We start from the raw sequence: 26725 nt of genomic DNA, 5'->3' as shown, positions 1-26725 counted from the left end.
AGTCTGTAGACTGATGTCTTTGTTATCTCGAGAAAAGAGGGGCTGCTGGGTAACACATGGTAAGAGTCAAGCAACCTGGCCGGTGTGAGCCTGCCTTGAGGGCAGGAGTCCCGACTTATCGCCTTCGCTACACTCATGCCAGGCTTGGGGCCTGGGAGGCAGCTAGTAAACGCTTGCGGAACGCCTCTGAATGCGGGCTTTTGTAGCAGGCAGAGACTCCTTCCGGCCCTCGATGGCTCATGCCAAGCCTAAAGGCCACTGCTTCCTGCTGGGAAATCACATCCTGGTGCACTCCTCCCCTGGGGGTGAAGGCAAGGGTCAGTGAAACAGGTGATGTGGCCTCGCCCCCCTGGGGTGGCAGAACCTCTTCGTCTAAAGGTCATCTGGGTGGGATATGAACTTAAGAGGTGATAAAAATAAGCTGTGGTTCCCTTGGCAGGAAGGATGTTGGCATGGGCTTGAGTCTTGGTGACCGTACAAGGTGAAGGCAGGCTGTGAGCCCTCGCCTTCCTCCGAAACCTCAAGCTGTGCTATCTTTGCAGGGAGGCTTGAGGCGGCCGCGGGAAGTGGAAGGAATCCCACGAGCGTCTCTGCCTGGGCTATGCAGCTCCGGGCTCAGCTTCCACAGCCTCTCAGCAGGCCTCTCCTCTGCCAGTCCTCGGGAGACCACAGGCCCACCAGAGAGGGTGCCCAGGCCCCTGTCTTTAAGTTCCCTCTCCCCTTCACTTTTGCCAGACCGGAAGGAATACCTGGCCGTGGAGTTAGACAGACCTGGGCTCAAAACTTCACTCTGCTCCTAGCAGCTACGAAGCTCTCTGAGCCTCAGTTTTCCTGTCTTGAATCTCCAGACCTTGTTTGGATCCTGAGGCAGGTCTGAGTTTGTGGATACATATAAACAATTCATCAAAATCCTAACAACACTGTAGACCTCTCTGAGAAAATATTTAAGAAAATTCAATTTGATTGAAGAAAAGTCAATTTAATTCTTAGATCAACTACCTACATAGCATGATTAAACTATGTCCTTCCCCTTTTCTACTAAAATTATTTTCATCTGATTCAGTTCTTTTCCATGCACATTTTACAGTAATGAGTTCTTTCATCCCAGCTTTTAGCCCGTATCAATTTTTTTCAGAGGATAGCTCGGACCCTGAATGGTGAGTTCCCTTTATGCCCATGGCCACCCATTATTTTCATAAGGTCTAATCTTCCCAGGTCAAACTGTGTGCTCTGAATCTTATCAAGAAAATGATTCTTCTGTTAATTTTTAGTCACTAACAAATTTTACCATGTGCAGTTTTAGTTGCTTTGGTTCTATTTTCTTTGATAATTTCTAACAGTAAGAATTATGAATTGGTTAAAAGACAGACAACTGTTTCTTGGCTAATCCACGGGAAATTTGGGACACTGTTCCTCAGTTACTATTCTAAAAGGGAAAAAAAGGTCTCTGGTGTCAAAATGACACAGGCTCAAAATATCCTGCTCGTACTGATCGTAGGATTGTTGAGATAAAGTGAAATAATCAATTCCTCAGCACACGGCTGAACAAAATATACTGGGTTCTTGCACTCTGAGGTGGTGGCTGGGCTGTGGGGAGGACTGGGCTCTTAAGGCTCTTGTAGATGCTGGGGGGTGGGGGGAGATGGGCTAGAATTGGGGGGGGATCCAAACCAGCATGGGAAGTGACTGCTCCCACACCGGTCCATCAGGAAAGGACAGGTCTGTCCCTTGAGGAAGGGTGACTGGGTCTGCCACTATCTTGCTGGGTCCTGGTCAGTCAGGCTCTCTGGGTTTCCACCCTAAAAGGATGGCGGGGCTGGCGGGAGTGGGGGCGCTGGAACAAGGCCTTGTGGGTGAAGGTAGGTGTAGTTGGAGACAACACTGAACTCAGTCCCAGCTGTGTGAACTCGGGCCAGCCGCTCACTCTCAGTGCGCTTGGCACTTGCTCTGGGCAGGTCACAGACGTGCTCGCTTGATCCTTCCCACGCCCCTGCGAGGAGGTGCTCGCAGCATCTCCATTTTATAGGTGAAGAAACTGAGGCTAGGAAAGCTTGAGTAACTTGCACAAATAACAGAGCCTTGGTTCCAGGGCCATGTGCCTTTTGAGCCTATGCTCCTGACTTCCAGGGTCCCGCTTAGAGGAACGAGGCTAAACTCCCCCTGGCTCTGCACGCTTCCGCGAGGACCCTGCTCTTTCTCTCTGACTGTTCTGGGAGATCCCGCCTGCACTGTCAACGTGCACAGGCCTTCCAGCTCCTGGCCTGGCATCTCCCTCCTACACCCTCTTCCGGGTTTCCTACCCTTCGGAGTTGAGTCCAAGTTGTGTTCCTGCCTTCTGGAAACTTTTCCTGGTGTGCTGGCCACCTCTGTGGTTCTCAGCCCGAGGCTGTACCTCCTCGAGAGACCAGATGGAAATAGACTGGGATGCTTTTGTAGTCACAGTGAGGGGGTGTGCTGGGGGCGCAACTCCCATTTGGTAAGCAGCCCCGCCCGAGGACCGGGGGCTTAGACCCTTCATCCCCACTGAACTGACACAACGTGCGGCAGTCTGAGCAGGGTGGCAGTGAAAAGAGGATGGGCTCTGGGGCCACAGAAACTTAGGTTTGAATCTTGGCTCTGCTGCTTATCAGCTGTGTTGTCCTAGCAAATTTCTTAACCTCTCTGAGCTTCAGTTTCTGAATGTAACAGATAATAATAATAATAATAACAACGGCTAACATTTATTGAACACACTGAGTGCCAGACACTGTGCTAAAAGCTTTCCACATGACCCATAAGGAAGGTACTATCAGTTTTCTTCACGTTCAGGTGAGGAAATTGAGCCCAGAGAGATTAAGTAAACTGCCCAAAGTCACAGGGCTATTAAGTGGCAGAGTCTGGATTCAAAGTCAGGTAGTGAAATTCCAGAGCCTGTGCTCCTAACTTCTCTCGATACTGCCTCGCTCTCTTATGAGCTGAGACCACGTGTGAGAGGCCAGCTTAGTGCGTGTGCAGCAACTATGACACCTCGCAGGCGGCAATGGCATCACTCTTCTCAGTACTGTGACAACTACCATGACATTACTGTTCACAAATAACTTTCCCAACAACCGTGGTGGGAAATACCCACTGGATATTCTTACCATTCCTTGTAAAGAAACTGTGGCCCAGAGAGGTTATGGTTCTTGTTCTAGGTCACCCACGGTATAACACAGGGGAAAGATTCCCTTGGATTTTACAGCCAGGATTCAAACCTGGCTCTGAATGACGCCAAAGGTCATGTTCTCATCCGAGACCCTGTACTTGCTCTTGCGAAAGCCGCTTCAAATGCCGCAGAGATGCCTTCTGACCTGATGGTGTGCGACAGGGCCAGGATTCCCAGCACGAAGAAATACATGGACAGCAAGAGGTTGATGTACTCCTGGGAGAATATCTGAGGCAGAAATACAAAGAGAAACAGGAAGTCAGGGTTGCCAGTGGCTATGGGGAAACCAGAGTCCACGCTTCTCTTCTGGAGTTGGGGAATGGTGTCAGAAAGACTCTCAAATGGTACTGGGGGGCCTTCTAGTTTCTATGGCAACAGGGAAAAGGGAAGGAACTTCAAGCCCTCAGATGCACCTCCCAAAGGAGTCTGTAGGTTTGCGCTTGGTGGCTCCATTATTGGCAGACAGGCAATATTGTGTGCGTGTCGAGGGTCCTGCATGGGGGAGGGGAGTCTGAAGTTCAGAGTCCCAAGAGAGCCGTCTGAACCTCAGAATGCACTCTTCCAAGCCTCCTTCTCTCTGCTCAAAATCTAGGGAGCCCCCTACAGCGGCCACACAGTTGAGTCATCTGCACCCTGTTCCATTCTCCATGCTCTTCTGGACGAGCCCTCCCCCAGTGATTCTGAAGCTCTGATGGCAGGCCCTCACAGCTGCTTCTTGGTCCTGTTATTGTTAGGTGAACCCAAGGAACGTTGTCTCTCGCAGGGCTAAAGCCAGTGGTCACATGTTGTTAATGCTGGACTTCAGGCAGGCTGCGCCATATGGCTCCATGGTTGCTGCACTGTCTTTTTTTTCATAAATTTACTTTTATTTATTTTTGGCTGTGTTGGGTCTTTGTTGCTGCATGTGGGCTTTCTCTAGTTGCGGCGAGTGGTGGCTACTCTTCATTGCGTTGTGGCGCGCGGGCTTCTCACTGCAGTGGCTTCTCTTGTTGCGGAGCACGGGCTCTAGGCACGTGGGCTTCAGTAGTTGTGGCACATGGGCTCAGCAGTTGTGGCTCACGGGCTCTAGAGCGCAGGCTCCGTAGTTGTGGCGCATGGGCTTAGTTGCTCCACGGCATGTGGGATCTTCCTGGACCAGGGCTCAAACCTGTGTCCCCTGCATTGGCAGGCAGATTCTTAACCACTGCGCCACCAGGGAAGCCCTGCATCGTCTTCTAATTTGTTACCGTGAGGCTTTCTAACTGGGAGGGAATAATGTGCTGTGGTGTGGGGTCTGGGGCCACTGGCCACTCTCAAGTAGGGACCTGTTTAAACCTCTGTCTGAGCCCCTCGATCTGCTGCTTAATGCCTCTCAGCAGCTTCCCTCTGCTCCCACGAGCTCAAGGCCCACATCCTCCCCCTGGCCTCTCGTGCTCTCGTGGTGACCACCACAGGCCTCCTCAGCCGCTCCTTCTCGTTCTCCGTGCTGTGGCCACACTGGCCTTGTTGTGCCACATTCCCACCCGCGGGCAGCCCATGTACATGCCTCTCTGCTGCCCAGGACGCTCTCCTCTCCTCACCCAGGTTGCCAAGCAGTTTTCCTTGACGTGACCTCCGTTAATTCAGCTCATGTTTACCGACTGTCTGCTACGTGCAGTGCATCGTGCTCAGCACTGGAATAGGCAGAGAAGTCCCTGCTCTCATGGAGTTCATGTGCCAGTGAGGGAGACTCTCACGAGATGAACATGCAATACACTGTCCGGTGGAGATGGGCGCTAAGAAGAAAAGCAAAGCAGGGCAAGGAGGCCGGGGGTGGGGGTGGGGCATCACACAGGGGGCCTGGGAAAGCCTCCGACACTGACTTCATTTAGGAGTAGAGCCCTTAACGAAGTAAGGGAGCGGCTGTGAGGATACCTGGGGGAAGAGCCTTTGAGGTGGAGGGAAGGGTGAGTGCAAAGGTCCTGAGGTGGGCATGCGTTCATGTGTGCAGGGGACGGTGAGGGCCTGTGGCCAGGAGCCAAGGTAGGAAGGAGAGTGTCAGGAGACGAGGCTGGGAAGGTAAGAGGGAGATGGACCGTGAAAAAGGCTTTAGCTTCGTCTGGGTAAGACAGGCCGGTACTGCAGGGCTGAGGGCAAGGCTGTGATCTGATCTGACGGCCTGAGAGGATCCCTCTGCTGCTGTGTGGAAGGCAGACTCCACAGGGCAAAAGTCAAGGCCGACAGCCCAGCGAGCGAGCTGCATCCAGGAGGATGGTGCCCTGGGCTAGGGGGCAGGAGGGATGTGATGAGCCAGGGTCGGATCCCCGATCAGCTCTGGACTAGCGAAGTGGGTTGTGCCCAGGGCTGCGTGCTGAGAGGAGGGAGGAACCCTCCTAGTTCGGCCGAGCAGTGAGGTGGGTGAGGTGCTGCTGTCTGAGACTGGGGCGTGGGCAGGAGCAGATTCTTCCGTGCTCTTCTGGTGCTACAGACCCCGCCTTCACACCACTTTCTAGGACTGTCACTTCGCATTTATCTGTGTGACTGCTTGACCGGTGTCTGTCTCCACCACTTAACAAGAAGCTCCCTGAGGGCAGGGGTGGGCCAGCTGTTTTCCTCACTGCAGTGTCCCCAGCACCCAGCACAGGATCTGGTGTGTGTCTGTAGAATGACCGAATGGACGAGCACATCAGTGGCTACAGTGTGAATGCTGCTACCCACACAGGCGTGTGGACCGTGTTTACCCGTGAAGACATGGTGTCCTCTCACACAGTGTTCTTTCAACGTGGGTCCTGGGGAGAAATTTCTCTCTGGCCACACCTTTGAGCTTCTGGTCGGCTTGACTGTGTGGACTATGAATTGTACACCAAGTCTCACTTCCTTTGTGCTTTGGCTGCTAGAAAATCAGAGTCACGCCTGTGGTCAGAGGCACTTCTGGCAAGAGTACAAGTCTTTAGACTTTAGAGCATGGGGTCTGGGTATGGTCCTCACCCAGAGCTTCACTGTCTTTTCCTATTTTACTTTTTCTCCTTTACCCCAGTTTCTTCCTTTATTATTTTTCTTATGCTGTTGGATTTAATTTTTATAAGTTGCCTCAAAGCAATCAGGTTTAAATGAGGTGGGATAAGGTAAATTTTATGATTTTGAGAAATGCAACCAACTCCAGTGCCCCAACCAGGAAAGGAGGAGGAAAGGGGCAGAGTGAGAGCCACTGTTAAGCAAACCACAACCAGCGGTCAGTCTGGAGTTTGGAAGGGATCTGGTGGCCGTGCTATCCAGGCAGCTGCCTTTCAGACATCTCAACAAGGACACTCTGGTGACTTGGGAGGAGGTATGCTGTGTCCTCTGGCACAAGGCAGGCTGGGGCTTACCTGCCTGGAGAGGAGGACAGGCTGAGCAACAGGCGTCCGGAGCCTTAAATAAAAATGTTCACACCCTCTGCTGCCAGAAAGTCCTTTCTGGGGAATCTAGCCTAAGGAGAGAATCCTAAATACTAAAAATGTTAGATGGTCCTGAAGCAAAGGCCTGGGTGTATATTCCTAGCACTTAGCACAGCAGAGACTCGAGAAATATCTGCCAAAAGCCAAGTCGGAGGCAATGAGCTAGATGTGTACAGAGCCACAGAGAGATCTCAGCAGCACAGGGGAGAGGAGAAGGAACACAGTTCTACTTACGGAAACCAGACTCTCACTAAATACACACAGATACGTTAACACCATATATTTTATAAAAAGAAACACATCCAAGGACACAAATCAAACGCATTAGGGCAGGTGCCTCTGGTGAAGGGAAATGAAGGTGGCAAATGGAGATGGGCATCAGGGTGAAGGTGGTGAAGGAAACAAGGAGGGGCCCTCGCGTGGGCCGACGCCAGTGCGCTGTGAACCGAAGCATATGATAAATTCGCCTCTCCTCCCGAGGTCCAGGGAAAAAATCAGTGAGTATCTAACGTTATTGGATGCACTCTTACTTATAAGAGTAAAAATCAGAACGATATTTTCTGTTTAAAGTGAGGGGGATGCTATAAGTCAGTCGTGGTGTATCTGCTTGTGGGGATATTCTGAAATCATTAAGAAGAGCAGTGCTGATCCAATAATGAGGGAGTGATGGAACAGGAAGCAGGCGTTAAAAATTATGTTTCTGACTCACTCACAGACTGGTAAAAATAAAGAGCTTTGATGCGAGTCAGTATAGGTGGGAGTACAGTGAAGCCAGCACACTTGTAACTGTTGGTGGAAATGTAAATTGGTACAATCAGAGGGATCTGGCACCAACTATTCCAGATGCTGTTTGATCTGGTAATGCTACTGCAGATATACTTGCCAGATACTTACACGAGGATGCTCATGGCAGCAGTGCTGGGACATCCCACCACTGAATGCCCCTCGGGGGCACATCCACGAAACACAACCACAAGCAGCTGTTATAGAAAATGAGGTAGCTCTGACTGTGTGGATACAAAAATATCTCCCTGGTAAGAACCATATGTTCGATACATATATTTGTTTTAAAATTGTTACCTAAATGTAGACCTATGCATAACAGAATGAGGCACAAGGAACTACGCTGGGGAGAGGACTATGGCTCGTTTGCACCTTCCCTTAGATTGAAAAACATTTTCTTAAACTATGTTTATGTATTTTTAAAATGTGAATTAAAAGTTATCCTTGAGGGGGGATTTCCCTGGTGGTCCAGTGGTTAGGACTCTGCGCTTCCACTGCAAGGGGCACGGGTTCGATCCCTGGTCGGGGAACTCAGATCCCATGTGCCGAGCAGCGTGGCCGGGGTGGGGGGTTGGTGGTGGTGGAAGTTATCCTTGAGGAATTTTCAATGACCAGGAAAAAAGTGCTTGTAATGTATTATTAAAAAAAAAGTTATAAAATGATTACCATTAGGTTAAAAATACGATTATGAAAAGCCTGAAAGGAGATATGCCAAAACGTTAATAGTGATTACCTCTGTGTATTTCCCTCTCTTTAAGTTTTCTGCATATGTTACTTTTATAATCAGAAAACAGTACATGTTATATTAAAAAAAAAATGAGAGTTTGCAGTAACATGAGAAAATGCTCACGATGTAATTAATGTGAAGTGAGAAAAGCAGCTACAGGACTGAATACACCACATGTTCACAGCTATGGAGGAACCATGCACAGGGAAAAGCAGAGGAAGGACACACCTCCAAAGGGACTCTGTGACTGTCTCTGGCAGGGGGGTTTTGGATGGCTGCTGTTTTCCCCTTTTTACTTTTCTGTGTTTTCCAGGTTTTCAACACTGAGCCTGTGTAACTTTTATTGGGAAAATAAACCTCGATAAATTAAAAAAAAAAGCAATTAGTATGGTAGAGGTATGTCCGAGACATAGCTATACCCCACCCCAATATGAAGAGTACAATGAAACCAAACCGGTATCAGGAAAACAAAACAGAAAGCTCCTCGAAGAAGGGAAATAAAGACTGGTGGGAAGTGGCCCCCGACATCACAGTGGGGTCTCTGGGTAGTGGGCCTAAGGGTAAATTGTTATTTTTCCTGCTCTTTATTTTCTATAAATGAACATGCATGTCTCCTGTGATGGGAAAAATAAAACAAAATCAAATAAAGTTATTCAAACCGAATGCTACAACAGGTGACAAAGGACTTACTTTGAAGAAGAGGTAGAGCCCCAAGAGCGTGCAGCTGGCGATGATGGGGAACCGGGCAGCGTCCCGGCTGGTGATGGTCTCGGGCATGTCCGAGGCATTCTAGACGAGAGAAGAAAGGCCCTGCTGAGTGCGGGGAGTGCTTCTGGCCTCTGAGGGTTGGATGCTGGCAGGAATTTGGTGCCCCAACAGCTCGTTCATCTCCTTCCCCTCCTGCCATCACTGAGTTGCCTCAGGGCTTTGCAAGTGCTGTTCCCTCTGCCCGGGCTGCAGACCACCCAACCTGGGGCAGGACGCTCTGATCCCATCGTCTTGCTATTGAGGAGACCTGCACTCCAACAGGGACAGTTCCTGGGAGGACCCAGGGCACATGCGGCAGAGGCAATGGGTACATAATAACTGAAAGAGAAAACCCTGGACACTGGTGACAAGAGAGCAGTTCTGGGCCTCGCGAGGACTACCTCCAGTTTTCTTATGGATTAGTTGAGATGTAAATATGATCAGTCTTTTATCCAGTAGGCAGTGAATATTATGAGTGGAAATAAACCAACAAAACACAAAACTTAACAATGGTTAAAACCGAGTATGGGAAGACACCAACTGCAAGGAGAAGCAAATCTGGACAAAACTCAACTCAAGAAGTGTGACTGCGAAAACTGAATCTGGTCAGAGTAAAAGCCACCTTTAAATTCACAATGGCAGATGCAATAGTTGGCAAGAATGTGATCTAGGTAAAGAGCTGACGGAGGATAAATATTTACATGAAAAACAACCGAAGGCAATCAAAATCATTTCAGTATTATCAAAATGGAAAAAAATTGGAAATAGAGTAACAGTGCAACATAGAAAATTAAGTCAGCTCCATGGAATTCGTGACAGAAGACTTTCGAATGCAAATCCATCATAGTAGTATGATTCTGGTTTAAATTTATATTAAAAATGTTTTTTAGTCAAGTGGGGAGGCCCTTAACCAAACCCCAACATATGCATGGCTGAGGCGGCCCAGGCCCAGGGCTGAAGGTAGACCCGCCCTTGTGGAGCGACCAGGTAGCTCTGTGTGAGTCACTCTCCGGCAGCTTTGCTGGGAGTGGGGTGGCGGTGGGTGAGCAGCAGTGGCATGGGTGGCAGGGTCATCCTCCTTCCCTCTTCTCTCCCAGCCCTTGGTTTCTGCTTTTGGCAGCACTGTGCTGTGGGGTCTGGGCAAATTCATTGCCCTCTCTGTGTACCTCCATAAAATCATTATATTTCCTGTGTAGCAGCAGGGTGGGCACAAAAATAAATGAGCTCCTGACCATAAAGAGTTCACAGGCAGGTAGGCCAAGACCTTGACATGTAAACAGAGTATCACCGCATACTGTGACATGTGACAGAACAGAGACACGCATACTGCGGTGGTACGTGGCATGAGCGCCCAGTGGTGGAGGGAGGGCTCTGATGTCAGCAGGCCCAGCTGCACTCCCAGCTCTGCTTCTTTCCAGGTTTGGGACCTTGGGGAAGTTAACTTCCTTCTCAGAGCCTCAATTTCCTCAGCTGTAAAATGGGGTGACAGGATTTGATGATTTTTTTCCCCCACAGCACTGGAAGTACTTGTGTTGTGCCTTGAGCTTCCTACAAGTTGTATAAACTATTTGTATTATTCTTATGTAGAAGGGATTCATGAGAAAGCAGACAGGACACTACTTTCGCAAGGAAGCAGGGGAGTGTCAGAGGTGGTTAGAGCAGATATCACTTAAGTAAGGTCTTGAAGGCCAACCACAGGGTCTGGTATGTAGTCGAAGCCAGATAAACGCTGACTAAGTTGAGGAGTTTGCTTTGTGTACGAGGAAGGGAAGCGCTTACCAAGCAGAGGGACCTGTAGATGCAGGCAGGGCACATGGTATGAAAACATTCACGGACTCTGGCTTCACCTACAAACCAGTGTTACCGCTCATTTCCACAGTCATTTCAATTCAGCCCAGGATCCTGGGCGGGAAGAGGCTTAATATTATTCGATGACAAACCAGGCTGGACAGATGCTCCATCACACAGAGGAATCTTGTCTCCTCTGTGGGTGGCTATTGGAAATAGCCCACGTGCAATGTTGAGTCAGAACGGGAGACTTGAAATCTGACCAATGATGACAGTAACACGGATAACACTTACTGAGAGCTTTCTAGGTGCCAAGCATTGTTCTAGGTGCTTTACATGATTTCATCCTCACAGTAACCCCAGGAAGCAGGTACTTTTAAGAGCTCCACTTTACAGATGAAGAGACTGAGGCTCAGAGAGGTGACATAACTTGCTTTAAGGTCACACAGCTGACGAGTGGCAGAGCCAGGATTCACACTGAGGCAGTCTGGTTCCAGAGCCCAAACTCTTGGCTATTACCCCCTAGACGTCCTCTACGTTTTCTATCTGGAAATTTCTGCTGGAAAGTTGTGACAAGATGCTCAGGGAGCCTACGACCTTTCTGAGGAACAGAATCCTGAAGGCAACAGAATCTTTGTAGTTGGAAAAATACAAAAAGTTGTCAGGATTCTCCACTGATTCAATTTGGATTTTTAAACTAGACGTTCTTATGCAAATGCAATGGCTCCTGAAATGCAAAACATACTTGGGGGCGGTGGGGGGGGGGTTGGGAACTGACACAAAGAGCAGAAATAAATTCAGCTTCCAGTGACATTCTGCACGCTCAGTTATCAGAGCGGAAGCAAAAGCAGCGAGGGAAGATGGCTCGCTCAAGTCGTTGGCTCAGCTGGAGCTCTGGGAGTTCTGCTTCCAGGCCATGCCCTAGAAAGGATCCGGAATTCGTGGGCCATTCTGTTACCCCAGGGTCTCCTCTCCTCACTGCCACGTGCACTCACTCACCTGAGCATCTCCTGAACTACCCCCCACCCCAGCCCTTTGCCCCTACTGCAGTCTCCACTAGCACCACCTCACCAGCCCCCTTCCTGCCTGTCACCTCCCCTATCAGGAGCTCTTTCTGAAGGACCTGATCGCATCCCACAACAGCTCAGAAACCTCTGGAGAATGGACTACCAAGCAGCCATCACACAAGAACTGAGGTCACTGCAGGTGGGAGTATAAACTGGTACAACCTCTATGATGGATAATGTGATAAAATCCGTCTAAATCAAACATGCACAGAGCCTTTGACCCTGCAAATCGATTTTAAGGAATTTATCCTACAAATACACAGAAAAGTGTAAAGTAACAAATGTATAAGGAGATTAATTTCATCATGGTTTGCGATAGCAGAAGACTGACACACCTAACTGACCAGTGGAGGACTCCAAATCAGGGGCCCTCACACTTGGGCTCGCATCAGAATCGCCAGGAGGGCTTGTGAACAGATCTGCGTTTCTAACAAGTTCCCAGGTGATAACTGATGCTGCTGGTCCTGAGGTTACATTTTGAGAATCATGGCTGGGGGGTACAGGTGGACACCACACAGCTGTTAAAGAACACAACCGTGCCATGTGTACTGACATATTAGATCTCCAACATGTAAGTGGTGAAAACAGCAAGGTGTAAAAAAGAGTGTATCTATAACAAAATGTAAGTTATGTAGCAAAAAATGGGGGGAAGCATATGCTTATTTCTTTGTAAAGGCACAGAGGCTCTGGATGGATAGCCAAGAAACATGTAACAGGGGCTGCCTCGGGGGAGGGAAACTGCGAAGCTGGGGTGGGAGGGAGATTTCACTTTGTCCCCCTGTACCTTTGGAATTCTACACCTTGGGCGTGCGTGACCTACCCTCCCCGCCATAAAACAAGGTACATCTACATGTACTGACATAGGAAAATGACCAAGACATACTGTTAAGGAAAAAAAAAAGAATCAAGTTTCAGGGCCATTATGTACCGCAAAATCCCATTTTTTACATATGTATGTGCACACAGGCGCATACATGTTTGTATATATACAGGAAAAGGTCTGGAAGCTGGCACACCAAACAGCTAACTGGGTCACTTCCACAGAAGTGGTACTGGGGGGGGCTTTTCCTTTATACTTCTGCGTTGCTTGAATTTTTACAAATGCAAACATGTAGTAACTACGAAGATTAACTGGTGCGTTGCCCTCAGGATTCGGGACCTCAGAATGGCCGCAGGATCCTAGAGCATCTTCCTGTTACATCACCCAAGTACCTGTACTGGGCTCACATCAAACTGCTCACTGCCTCCTGGAAAACACCTGTGGGCCCACGCCTCCCTCTCCTCCTGTCCTACCTGCTGAGCTATCCACCCTGCCAAAGATCACTGCTGCCACCTCTAGCAGTCGGCTGGTCACACAGCTGTTTCTCCTTGGTGACTGCGCTCTGTGAGGGGAGGGCTTGGCCTTCTTTGTCTTGGCACCCCTGGTACCCAGCCCAGAGCAGGAACCCAGTCCAGCTGGCTGAGGGGCTCCTCTGAGTTACAGGCCAAAGGCCTTTGAAGCGATGATGAGTAGCTGTTGCTGGGATTTGCCCCCTTCTGGGAACAGAGGTCTCTGACAGGAATGGGCACTGCTCTCAGATGGCTCTGCCCATGGCTACTTCTTCCCAACACACTCCTGGACATCTCCTCCCATGATTTCACAACTCGCCCTGCCTGTCATGGACAACTTGCCCCCAGGGAGAATTCTGTCCTCACATGCCCTCTCAGCTGGCTGTGGGGGGTCTAACACTAGCGGGAAATCAAAACTCCTGGGCCCCCAAGCTAACTTTTCTCTCCTTGGCAAATGATTAGAGAAACAACTCAGGGTAGAAAAAGGGCGTCGTTTGGCCTGTCCTCTCCCTAGGCCACTTGTATGGGTCTTCAGAGGCACCTGCATCAAGGAGAGCCCCGGACTAGGACCAGGGACAGCTGGTTCTGCCCCTAATTGGCAGAGAAGTCATTTCTTTGACTCTCAGTTTCTCTGTACAATGGTGTTAATAAAACTGGCTCTGCCTGTCTCACTCAGTTGCTGGGAGAATCAGAGGGCGAAGGCTTGTAAACTTTAGAATACCCTGGTTACTGGTGGTGGGAGGCTACTAAGGGTCAGGCTGTTTGCAATTCCATGCACTGTCTTCCAGCACCCCTGTCTTGCCGGAGATGCTGGGGAGAGGTATTTAGATGCTTCAGTAGATCGAAAGCTCTCTTCTATCCCTACCCTCTGCTCCAGCCACTCCAGACCTTCCACCATCAACTAAACTGCCTCGTACAGCTGCTTTCCTGGTTTCCTCTGCCTCGAATGTCTTCTGGGGGAAATTCGACCTCTACCTCAAGGCTCCAGCCCACCTCCAGCACAAAGCCGCCCTACCCTGCCCCAGGTGTGTTCAATCTTTCTCCCTAAAGCCTGCAGCACTACCTGTACCACAATCACAGATCTCATTATTCCTCTCTCATCCAGACACCTAAACTCCTTGGTGACAGGGCTCTGACCCACTCATCTTTGCAGCACCCGTCTGCCCTGGACAACAGTGGAGGTTCAGGAAATTCTGTTGTCTGGAAAGTGTTTTCTGAAGAGATTACTAATCCATGTGTAGATGGTGCCAAGGAGAATTACTCAGTATAGGGAGCCCCTCACATCAAGTGCCCAGCTCACTCCTTGCTGCCCTTCACCTTCTTTGTCCTGATCTATTTCAGAACATCCCCCTGTACCAAGTGTTTGCCCGAAGCAAAGGTAGGGAGGATGAAAGCCACCAGAACTCTGCTTAGAAGAGGCAGAATTGTACGGAAAATGGGGCCACCTAAGCGTGACCAATCCCCTTTGCATCTGACCACAGAGGGAACCAACCTCAAGTTCTCTGATCTTGAGAAAGGAAGGTGGCAGGCCTCGGCCACTGCTCAAGTTGAGTAATGTTTTGAGAACCTGGGCTTGAGCAGTTTCAAAAGTGGCAGCTCCTCTATGGGTCTGCCCTCTTTGGGTACCACGGCTTCCGCTAAGGTTCAACTTCAGGTCTGGGTGGGGGAGGAGCAGCAGGGAGCTGCAGATCAGGAGGTGGTGGAGGATGATGGGAGAGGCTGCCAGGAAGTGAGAAGTCACTGGTGCAACGGGCTAGAGAGGGCTTAATATCGGGAAGAAGGGTAACAGAGAGGAAGTCAGAAGGTGGAAGGCCCTGGGGTCCTCTTAGGTATCCAATGGGACAGATGTTGAAGGACAGGGATGAGCTCTGGCCCAGTCTCACAAGAAAGGCCTACAGCAGCTCACTTACTCAGCAGGTAAGCCCAATTTGGTGGAAAGACTGTCTTAAGGGGCATGAGAAGAGCTACTTTGAGGTAGGGTCTGGGGTGGGACCAGGGTCAGGGTTAGGGGTTAGGAATAGGGTCTGGGCTCAGGCTCGGACAGGTCCGAGCTTGGGTGTAGTCAGGGAGAGGAAACCAGCAAACCAGGGGTCTATGGCTGGTTAAAAAGAGAGGCACCAAAGTGCCAGGTCCTGAGGAGTTGTGTGACCAGAACTGGTTCCAGAAAGTGATGCAAAAAACTAGGAGCTGAGCTGGGGGTTCCAGGAGCTAATATTCCTGTGTTAGTTTTTTTTTTTTTTTTTTTTTTTTTTTTTTTTTTTTTTTTAGGTGGGGCAAAGGCTTGATCTGGGGGTTCTAGGAGAGCACTCTATGGGTCACAGATTCCAGCTGGGCAGGTGTCAGAGTCTAGGGATGAGCCTGGGTGCCAGAATTTGCCCTGGGTTAGGGTGAGGAATGACAAGAGGCTGTACTATTCAGGAGGTGTCAGAACCAGTGCCCCATCAGATACAGATGGATGTTGACCCAGAGCCTGGGATGGGGTGACTGTCCCAGATGGGATGAACAGCCAGAGCAGAGCGTGAGGCTGGTCTGGCTGGGTCCAGCAGGCTCAAAACAATTAGTACCCGAATCACAGTGTCAGGGTCGGCCAACAGTGCTTCCAGCATGGTGCACAGAGGGAGGGATGTGTCAAGGTCCGAACGGGGGTGGAAACCGCTCCCTATTTGAGAAAGGTGTCAGTACCCGGTTCGCGGATCGGTGCCCAGATCCTGGGGCACCTAAAGTCAGCCCCGGGATGTGGGCCCGGGTTGGGGATGCGGTGGTGAGCAATGCTGGGAAGGGTCAGTGTCCGGGCAGAGGAAGTGTCTGTCCCGTCCAGGGCGGGCGGGGGAAGGGTCCGTGCCAGCCGTGTCAGGGTGGGAGGTGGACAGCGCCCGGCTTTGCCGCTGACCCTACCTTGCCGCGGGCGCAGCGCACGGAGCGCAGGGCGCCGAAGAAGATGGGCAGCAGCGCCATGAGCAGGAGGCTGCCATAGGCCAGCGCGATGCCCTCGGGCGTGGAAGGCGGCCGCGTCGTGCCGTTGGTTGGGCCGCCTGCCTCGACACTGCCGTTATGCGGGTCGCTGAGGGCCGAGTCCATGGCAAGGCTGCACTCGGGGTCCGACTTCAGGTCCGGCAGCTGCAGCAGAGACGCAGAAGGGAAGACGGGCTATGCGTGGAAAGCCACGTTCCCCTAAAGAAACAGGAAGTGACGTGCTTCCCTCGCCGGCCTGCGCCGCGCACGCGTGCGCGTTCACGTCTCCCCGCCCGCGCGCCCTCTAGCGGTGGCGGAGGGACAGGCGGCCGGTTGCTAAGCAACTTGCTGGTAGCAGGGAGAGGAACACTGGACCACTGCGGTGGATATCCATCCCTAGGGAGACCTGAGGACCCCATTCCCTAGTCCCAGTCAACCTCCTTAACTCCAGGACACTAATAACTAAGAATTTGTTTATTCATGCAGGCATTCATCCAATATTTAATCATTCCCTCACTCCTTAAGTATTTGGGTATCCCATCATATCCAGGCACTGTCCTAGGCTCTGGGGACACAGAAGGGAACAATATAGGCAAAAGTCCGTCCCTGCCCTCATGAAGCTTGCACTTTTAGTGTGGCGGGGGGTTGTTGGGAGGATAATAAATAAAATGAATAAAATAAATAAATCAAAGTCTATAGGATGTTAGTGTGTAGTTATATGTTACATAGCATGTTTTTTTAAAAAAATTATTTATTTTAGGCTGCATTGGGTCTTCGTTGCTGTGTGCGGGCTTTCTCTAGTAGCGGCGAGCGGGGGCTATTCTTTGTTGAGGTGCGTGGGCTCTCTCATTTCGGTGGCTTCTTTTGTTGCATAGCATGGGCTCGGGCTTCAGTAGTTGTGGCACGCCGGCTCAGTAGTTGTGGCTCATGGGCTCTAGAGTGCAGGCTCAGTAGTTGTGGCGCATGGGCTTAGTTGCTCCGCGGCATGTGTGATCTTCCCGGACCAGGGCTCGAACCCGTGTCCCTTGTATGGGCAGGCAGATTCTTAACCACTGCAGATTAAGTAATTTAGAGGGAGATTAGTAATTTAAGTAAATTAAATTAAATTAAATTAAGTAATTTAAGGGAGATTAGTAATTCAGAGAGACCTCCCTCTCTAGGAACCTAGTGAACTTCTGTATATGGCTTGGGCCAGGGTGGTTCCAGCCAGTTCCAGAGGACAAAAGTCAGGTGGCTTGCTCTGCAGATGGCCAGCTCTGTCGGGTTCCCAGTGTATGTGTGTCCAGGAGTGAGGAGAGGGTATAGGTAGGAGTCACCTGAACTTGGGTGCAGGCCCAAGCTGTCTGGGGCTCCTGGCTATGCTAATGGTGCTCTAGTTAAGAGCTGGAGAAAGTATGTAGCAGACAAATTGATGAAAGCTGTACCCGGCAGGCACCTAGCACTGGAGAAACCCTGCGCCAAGCAGGGGGAAAAAAGCATGTTCTCCAGGAACCCAGGAAGTGAGGCAACCTCGAACCAGGAAGGGAAGGTCCATTCTCCTCCAGTGTTCCTCTAGTACACTCTACTGAAAAGGCTTAAAGTATGTCAGCTGGCAAGGAAGAAATATTTACGAGGTCAGGTTCCATTATCACAGAGCTGGCAAAAAGAGTGGTTTTAGAGCAGAGAGGCAATAAGTTGATAAGTGACACTGATAGTGTAAAATCACATGGCCTGGTCCAAGCTGGACAGGTGGTGAGGTGGGGTTGGCGTATAGGGTTCACAGTGAGAGGAGACAAAGGCAAGGAGTCAGACTATTAAAGTTTGCATAATGGAGTTTGCCTAGTTCATGCCAGGCACTGTACTGGTAACTTTATAGGTGTTTTCTTTGATCTCAATAACACTGGTAAGATATGATTAGTCCCATTTTGCAGATAAGGAAACAGGCTCACAGAGGTAAACTAGCCAGCCAGGTCACACAGTCCAGCAGAGGAAGAGGAGAGACTTGAACTCAGGTCTGTAGGGCTCTGAAGCCTCTGCTCTTTATAATATTCCAGCTACAAAGAGGGTTAAGGAGTTTGGACCAGAGTGACTTAGTTCTGGGCAGATGGTGTACAGTTTCAGGCTCTGTTTTTCAATAAACTGGACATGACCTGAGTGGATGGGTGAAGGCAGTGTGCCTGATGAATTCATCCATCAATAATTCAGGCCACAGGATTTGCCCAGCAGCTGGGCCTCATGGCTCCGAGCCTCTTCATCTGAGAGCATACAATTGGAAATCAGAGACACTCCTGCTTCATGCAAGGCTGAGCACTTGATTTAGTTTGGTCTGGGGCAGATCTGGCCATCTCCCTTTACACTCATGGGAGACTGTGAATATGACCCAGGGAACTGAGGGGTCGACTCAAGTTCAGAAAGCTCCCGTCAAGGCTTCTGGAGGGTTGGATTTCTGGCTTGGAACCAGCCTGTCTTGGTATTCTCTGGAGACAGGGATAAGACAATCTTGTGCGTGGGGGGGTGGTGCCCCGAGGCTTCATCTGCCAAGCCTCCTGTATGGTGTTACTTTCCCAGAGGAGATCTGAGCTGAGGTCAATAATGGAGGCTGTTTAGAGCCTGGGATAGTTAAATTACCAAACACTTGTTCCAAAGAAAGATGCAGACTTACTCCCACCCCATTTCTCTTATTACTGTGTTCAGTCACTGTGAATGGATTTCAGTTTTTCCAATTTTTTTCTCATATATGCACACACACATATACACACACACTTACACACACTATTCCATGCTTAAATAATTCTTAAAATAATAATCAAGGATCATTAGTGGATGCTAACCCTTGGGAGAAAGGTTTTTGAGGGACAGGATAGTCACACAATTTACCCCACAGATTAGTAGTTATTTATAAAAGGAAAAACTTCCCTTTAAAGTGGAGTGACCTGGTGGATACTCCCTTAACCAAGCGATCAAATTTAGCATCACCGAATGGGATGGGACAAAATGACTAGACGTGATGCAATGCGGGGGACACATCACCTGCGTAGTCTTCTTGCCAAACATGTTTAACCTGCATCTACTCATGAGGAAACATCAGGAAAAATAAGAAAAAGCCAGACTGTGGCATATTCAGAACAACTAGCCTGAACTCTTCAAAAATGTTGGTGCCATGAAAGAGAAAAAAACCAAAAAATCCATGTTGTAGATGAAAGGACAATGAAGGGAGGGGAAAAGCAAATGTAATCTATCATCCTTGATTGGATCCTGGATCACAACATTTTTAAAAAGGCTATAAAGAAAATTTTCGGACACGTGGGGAAATTTGAATGTGGATTGTTTGGGAGTGATAACGGTATCGTGGTTCTGCAGGACCTTGCTAATCAGGGCGTGATCCCCAGACTAGTAGTAGTAGCTGGGAGCCTATCAGAAATGCAGAATCTCAGGCCCCACCCACACCTACTGGATGTCCCGGTGATCTAAGTGCACATTTAGTTGGACAAATGCTGGTGTAGGAGATCCACTGTATTTGTAGGAGGTATAGTCCTGCCTCAGGAGCCCAGGTGATCCTGTGTTCTTGATTCTTGGGAGAGAATGGGCAGGGAAGCAGTAAAACTGTGTAAATGTTTACTGTTAAATTACCTACTGAGGCTACAGGACCTTTAAATATATGTGCTCAATAAATATTTATATGTGAAGGAATGAGTTTATTGTTCCCTCCACCTAACCATGTTTATCTTTCCTCACAACACTGGTTAACCCCTACTCATTCCTCAAAGCTTGAGTCAAATGTGATTTCCTCAGGGAACTTCAGGGAACTCCTGTATTTCTAGCAGTGTGGAGCCGGCAGTAAGCGCCACAGGGGTTTTACTAAGATAGAAGGAACAGGGTGAAACACTCTCTGTGCCCCTATACCTCCTTACAGTAAGACTGGAATTCTCATTTGGGAAGATTTTTTTGGAGGCTAAAACTGCTCATGTAGCTTGTGTTTTCAGTTCCATCATCCTAGAGAAATTCTCACACAGGTCTATTAGGGAACATGTCTGAGGATTTTCCTGCAGTTTTTTTTTTTTTTCCTGGTGGTAGCAGGAAGTTAGAGTGAACCTAGGTGTGTGTCCCTGAGGAACAAATAGACAAAGTGTGCTGGGCGTATGCCATGGGATACTAGGCAACAATGAGAAGCGACGAGCCAAGTGCCTGCCCGGTCAGTGCAGTCAGGACAGTCATGTCTTCTGCCCTTTTCCCTGGATGACTTTTTTTTCAATATATATTTTTTCAATATTTTCAATATTTTTTCAATATTTTAAATTTTTATTTTCAATATTTTCATTGATTTACAATGTCGTGTTAGTTTCTGCTGTACAGCAAAATGATTCAATTATACATATATATACATTCTTTTTTTTAATATTCTTTTCCATCATGGTTTATCATAAGATTGCGCTGGCTGATTATTAATAGAACCCCTTGCATTCTCAAATGTGTACCAGTTTGGAGGATAATGCACGGTCACTCTCATAGGTCAGAGAGCCAGAGATGAGGATTCTTGTTTAACTGCCTTTGGTGGGGAGTGTCCTTAGGAGGAAGGGAAGAAGGAAGGAAGGCAGGAGATAAAAGGCCAAGTGAGGGGCTTCCCTGGTGGCGCAGTGGTTGAGAGTCCGCCTGCCGATGCAGGGGACGCGGGTTCGTGCCCCGGTCCGGGAGGATCCCATGTGCCGCGGAGCGGCTGGGCCCGTGAGCCATGGCCGCTGAGCCTGCGCGTCCGGAGCCTGTGCTCCGCGACGGGCAAAAAAAAAAGGCCAAGTGAGGATGGGGTCTCTGCCGGGGGACTCGCTCCAGCATGACCTCATGGGGATCTCTGTGGCACAAAGTGTGCCACAGACTTGTTCCCGCCTTGAGGCCTCTTGTAATCCTGTATCTGTCAGTCACTGGCCAAGTCTAGGGGTCAGGGAGGGAGGCGGGGAGTCTCCCTGGCCATTTGGCTTCTGTTTGACCAAGGGCAATTCTCCAGAGAAGGTGGCAGCCGTGAGTGTTTTTTTTTTTTTTTTTTTTTTTTTTTTTTTCGTGAGTGTTTTTTAACCAATACTCACAACAGCTGGTGGTCAGGCCACTATGTCTGGTAAAGGGGATCTGGGTGGGCAGCAACTGCATCTCTCATAATCCCCCTACCCTCATCAACATGTGTAGACCTTTAAAACATAGAGCTGAGCATTAAGAAAAATGTGTGATATGATTTATGTAGATTAAAAGCACATATCAGGAAAAAAATAAAATAAAAAAATAAAAGCACATATCAGGGACTTCCCTGGTGGCGCAGTGGTTAAGAGTTTGCCTGCCAGTGCAGGGGACATAGGTTCGAGCCCTGGTCCGGGAAGATCCCACATGCCACGGAGCAACTAAGCCTGTGTGCCACAAATACTGAACCTGTGCTCTAGAGCCCATGAGCCACAACGAGCCACAACTAATGAGCCCACGTGCCACAACTATTGAAGCCCATGTGCCTGGAGCCCGTGCTCTGCAACAAGAGAAGCCACCGCAATGAGAAGCCCGCGCACCGCAATGAAGAGTAGCCCCTGTTTGTCGCAACTAGAGGAAGCCCGCGCACAGCAACAAAGACCCAATGTGGCCAAAAATAAATAAATAAAATAAATAAATAAAATAAATAACAAAATGTTAAAAAAAGGCACATATCACACTGATAAACCCTAATGGAAAAGAATATGAAAAAGAATGTACACATGTATAACTGAATCATGTTGCTGTAAGTAGAAATTAACACAACATTGTAATCAACTATACTACAATAAAATAAATTTTAAAAGTACATATTACATAGCAACATTGCAAATCTAACAAGGATATTTACATATTAAAGAATACATATTGAGCACACTAGAATGGTTGCCTATAGAGGGATGGGAATGAGGGTGGGAACTGGTAATTAAAACAAACAAAATATGTACATAAGTAAAGTAAAACAAGGGCCTTGGGGAAAAGAGTGATGATGGTCTACTATGAAGGAATGAGTGTGATGAACCCATCCCTCTGCTCCTGACATTCAAAAAGGAAATAAAAGATCTTTGAAGACTAAAGAAAAAGTTGTCACTTACAGTTCCCTTTCTTCCTCGCTGGATTGGGGACAGAGGCTGGGTTTGCCAAGGGAAAGGCAGTGCCTCTGACGGCGAGTCAGGGCGCTGTGGTTGGTGGAACCAGGAAGGCCAGCCGGATGCACTTTAGGCAAAAGCGGGAATGTATAGGCTCCAAGGAAGAGGTGAAAAACCAACCCCTGGACAGGACAGGCAGGGACAGAGCTGGACCTTGGTTAGCCCCCGAAAACCAGGATGTCTATATTGCCAGGATCCTTTCTCTGCATTGTGTCTTTGTTTTCTTCCACAGCATATCTGTGCGCTACAGTGGCAGCCCCCATGAGCTGAGTTAACATGCTGTGATTTGCCTCAGGAGCCCGGAGGCTCCCTTGTGGTCAGGGTGTCCAGTTCTACCGACACAAGTCCTCTGTGGGGGACGAAGCATCCATTACATGGTCTGAGTCTGGGCTCAGCGGAGATTTTAGTAATCTCAGGCCACACCATAGGATGCTGGAATGATGGAATGTTAGTCATAGAATGTTAGCACCACGCTGTACTCAGGTGAAAATGTTATTGTCTTGGTAGGTGTTTTTCCTGGGGAGGGAACTGTGTATATGTATAGTATGGGAAGACAACCTTGACAATCTGCTTGAGGGGAATGTGAGACCCCAAGAGCCCTCACTGGCAGGTGCCAAATAAACAGAGATGGCAAATGTGCTTTGCATTAGAAATGATAAGGAATTTGTGGGAGGGAGAGAATGAGACAGACAGAAATGAAGGGGAGGATGGAGGAAGGAGAGGAGCCAGTGAGATGGTGAGGCTGGGACACCACGTGGAGAGAGGGGAAAATTCCCGGTGGTGGGCGGGCAAGTGCGTTTGTAAGGCTCGGCTATGAGCACCTCTGTTCTCCTGAATCTTCATAAGATTTTCCATGCCTGCAGAGTGCCCAGGGTGGATGGGGCTGTGTGTATATCAGGGATTTCCCTATTTGGTTCAACATTGAATGGTATGAGGAGCTATACACTGAGGAGAAAGGATTTTGGAGTCAGAGTATACCATGAGCACTCTGCCTGCTGAGTGGGAAATGGATTGGGCAGGACAAGAGTGACAGTGAACAAATCGGCCAAAGAAGAGATAGTGGTGGCTTTGGCTAGGGTGTGTCTGGTGGAGATGGAGAAAAGTGGACGTGATTCGATATATTTAGGACATTTCTGATTTAGGATTTTATTCAGAAAGTAGAGTCAAAAGGACTCCCTGATGGGGAGTGAGGGAGAAGGAGGAACTGAGTCCTGGGTTTCTGAATTGAGCTACTGGATGATAGAGATTCTACTAACTGAGACGGGGAAGATGGGTGCTGGTGAGGTATTCTCTTTCTTTTTCCCCACAGTTTATAGTACTTTATTTTATTTTATTTTATTTTTAACATCTTTATTGGAGTATAAGTGCTTTACAATGGTGTGTTAGTTTCTGCTTTACAACAAAATGAATCAGTTGTACATATACATATGTTCCCATATGTCTTCCCTCTTGCGTCTCCCTCCCTCCCACCCTCCCTATCCCAGCCCTCCAGGCGACCTTTTCATTGAGAATTGCGCAGCTTTGGGAAGCAGCTGCTCCCCTTGCTCTAGTGCCCTCTTCTGCCAGCAGAGGGCAGCTGAGGCCAGTTAACAGATTCAGTCCAGGTGAAATGGGGGTGTCCAAGATGGGCCTGGGGGACACTGGCTATGGGAAGGCCACTACCTGGCTGATGTAAAAGCAGCGGGTTTGCTTTGAGGCTTAAATCCAGCCTCTGATTTTGAGGCCAATCCAGACTCAGAAATCTGGGGCTGTCCACGTCCAAGGCTGCTGGCCAATCCAGGCCACATCGTCTCTCCCAGGCTATTTTAACAGTTTCCTAATTTGTCTCCTGAAGTCAACTCTGTATCATACCTCTTTGCTTGAAACCCTTCAATATCTCCCAATGGCCCTTAAAATAATCTCATGCTCCTCACCGTGGCCTTTGAGGCCCTGCATGCACTGCCCCTGCCTACATATCCGGCTCATCCATTACCACTCTCCTCTTTTGCATTAAGCGCTTTTATGCCTCAGGACCTTTGCATAGGCTGTTCCCCCTCCGCCCACCATCTTCTCTCTTCCTGATTGTTTGTTAAGCTAGCTCCTTATCACGGGTGACACCTTATACATTACCTTCCCCACAACCTTGCCTATTCTTTCTCAGCTACTTAAAAAAAAAAATCCTCATAACACACAGCACTTCAATGTGCAATGCGCTATCTACCAGGATAATTTGATATGTTAATTTTTTCCCCTCTATTTTCTCCTCCCCTTCCTGTATCTCTTGGTTAGGAGAGGTTTGGTCACGGGGTTCACAGCAGAAACTGCCTCTGACTCTTTCTTTTCTGGCTTCATTTTCTATGTGTTTAAACATCATAGAGCAGATATTGCAAACTGCGTTTCCTAGGCCCTATCCTGTTCATAGAGGTGTTCTGTATGCCCTTCACCAAGGTTTAACAACTGTCTTCACTCAGTTGCCAAAGTTAAAAAACAGCAATTTCAAAATGAAAATTTGGATATTTGGATTTCCTTGAATATTTAGAAGATCTGGCAGTCTCAGCCCTGCATTTTCATGAGATGAGCACTGATAGTTACTGAGTACCTACTAATGTCGGGCACTGTTCAAAGTGCTTTCTCACAGGAAGTTGTTGTACAGGAGGTACGAGTATTATTCCTTATCATGGTTAAGGAAATGGGCACAGAGTGGTTAAGTGACTGGCCTAAGAACTCACAGACAGTAGACAGCAGCATCAGAATTTGAACCCAGGCAGCATAGCTCTAGAATGTGGGGTCCTAACCACTGGGCAACACTGCCTTATGGCTGTTTGGTGAGCTGAGCTGTGCTGCCCCCTTTAAGTGGGACCTGTGCTCTCCAGTCACCAAGTCTCACACTTTATTTTTTGGTTACCAGTTTGTCTCTTGGAGACTCAGAGTTTGCAAACCTTTGGTGTAGAGAGAGTGCTCATTTTTTCTGAGGTCAAGGACAGGGGAGAGGAAGGAGCTCTTGGAGGCTGTGAACTGAAGGAAGATCAGTGGAGTCTGGGGTCAGGGGATCCTCCCCCTTCTTGGCCAGACTGTGGGGATGAATGGACAGGGCGTGGGGAGGCTGGACCCAGTCCTGGTGATCCCAGCCTCCAGCAAGACTCCCAGGTCCCTCCTCGGCTTAGAAGCAGGGGCTGCTGGACTCAGGTGTCCTTGAGGCCTTGGGCACTGTGGTTAGAAGCCCCACATGGTCCAGAGCTACTGAGAGCCCCCTGGCTTCCCTCCCTGTCCCTGGCAGGAGCAGCCTCCAGTAAGGATGAAGACTGAATTTCCCTCCAGTCCAGAAGTATAGGGGAATAGTAGAACTTAACTTGGTTTTTGAGAAATGAATATTCCTTGCCCACCTGAGTTTGGGGGTTAAGATTTACATCTGATTGCAACAATTTGTAATTATTTTTATTTTTTCTGTTTTTATGAAGTTTTCTGTTTTGTGTTTGTCTCCTCTGTTAGACTATGAGCCCCTTGAGGGCAGAATAATGTACAGTGTTTACCAGTGTTCACACTGTACATCTACTGTCTAGAGGGTTCCAGGCACATAGTAGATGCTCAATAATCATCATAATTATAACACACATTTATGGAGTGTTATAACACACATTTATTCCTATGCACTGTGCTTAACATTTACATGTATGTATTAACTGACTCATCTGAGCCTCACACCACCCCTTCTGTGGGCAGGCATCTTCACACAAGAGGAATCTGAAGTGCAGAGAGGCCAAATAATTTGCATGAGGTCATACAGCTCAGGTTGTGTCTAACAGATACTCACTGAATGAATGGATGAATGGTTCCCTGGTCTCTTTGCTCTCTTTGCCTCCAGGCTGTCCCTCATCCTACATAGTTGTATCCCACAGTATTGGAATTACGTGGGTCAGACCCAGGCAGGGGACTGTCTCAGAGCACTCAGTGAGTCCCTGAGGTGCATGGGACAATGTCCGCACACCTGGGACTGGTGTGACTGATCCTTTTCCATCACCTCTGGCCTCTCCTTGTAGCCTCCTCTCTTCATTCCCAGCCGTACACCCTACACTTCAACACACAGACTACTCAGAGGTTCCTAGATTCTTTTCGGCCTCCCTGCCTTTGCTCAAGCTCTTCCCTATGTGGGGACCATCCTTCCAAACCTGAGATTCCATAATTCTAGAAGAAGATAACAGGAAGGTAGGCAAGTTCTTTAAACCACACTACCCCTTATGTGGTGATACTACGACGCCAAATTTCATCTGGTCCCCAGCAGCCTCAGGATGGTGGTGGTGATGGAGGCGATTATAGGACAGTATGCTCATCCCCATCTCTCTGGAAGGATACAAGTCCCAGAGAAAAGAAGGGACTTGAATAAAGCAAAACAGGGGTCAGACTCAGAGCGGGGAGGGCTAGAATCCAGGCCATCGGCTTTCCAGCCCAGAGCTCTCTCCACAATGAGGCAGCTCTGTCTGGTATCACGCAGGGCCTGACTGCCCAAAAAGAGCTCCTCAATGCTGAGCTAACAGTGCCTGAAATTCCACCATTGGAGATCATTTCTTCTGGGGGGGGGCAGAGGGTGTTGAAGGCTTTCCAGTCTTCAGGGAGCCCCAGCTAATGATGAAAACCCCTGTGATGGG

General features: G+C 48.9%; 1 protein-coding gene and 1 long non-coding RNA gene across 8 annotated transcripts in view; one reads left to right on the top strand and one right to left on the bottom strand.

The window, feature by feature from the left end:
* The window catches only part of HM13 (histocompatibility minor 13), a 41321-nt gene extending 25117 nt beyond the window's left edge, over positions 1-16204 (bottom strand). For 2 of the 7 annotated variants that reach the window (XM_033841371.2, XM_033841373.2), the window contains exons 1-3: positions 15916-16202; positions 8780-8878; positions 3330-3412 (exon numbers count right to left, since the gene is read on the bottom strand). In XM_033841371.2, the coding sequence (XP_033697262.1) occupies positions 3330-3412; positions 8780-8878; positions 15916-16098 (365 nt within the window). In that variant the 5' untranslated portion in view covers positions 16099-16202. Of the gene's footprint in view, positions 1-3233; positions 3413-8779; positions 8879-15915 lie in introns of those variants that run through there. The other 5 variants (XR_004522320.2, XM_073792840.1, XM_073792842.1 and 2 more) reach the window with 5 other exon arrangements.
* LOC117308348 (uncharacterized) overlaps positions 14816-26725 on the top strand; it is a 75280-nt gene continuing 63370 nt past the window's right edge. Inside the window, exon 1 of the long non-coding RNA XR_012326261.1 lies at positions 14816-14937. This is a non-coding gene — a long non-coding RNA (uncharacterized lncRNA). The remainder of the gene's footprint in view (positions 14938-26725) is intronic.

Source organism: Tursiops truncatus, chromosome 15 (genome assembly GCF_011762595.2).
Source record: "Tursiops truncatus isolate mTurTru1 chromosome 15, mTurTru1.mat.Y, whole genome shotgun sequence".
In the NCBI taxonomy this organism is placed as follows: Eukaryota; Metazoa; Chordata; class Mammalia; order Artiodactyla; family Delphinidae; genus Tursiops; species Tursiops truncatus.
The sequence above is the reverse complement of the archived record's forward strand: the minus strand, read 5'-3'. Positions and strand labels throughout refer to the sequence as shown.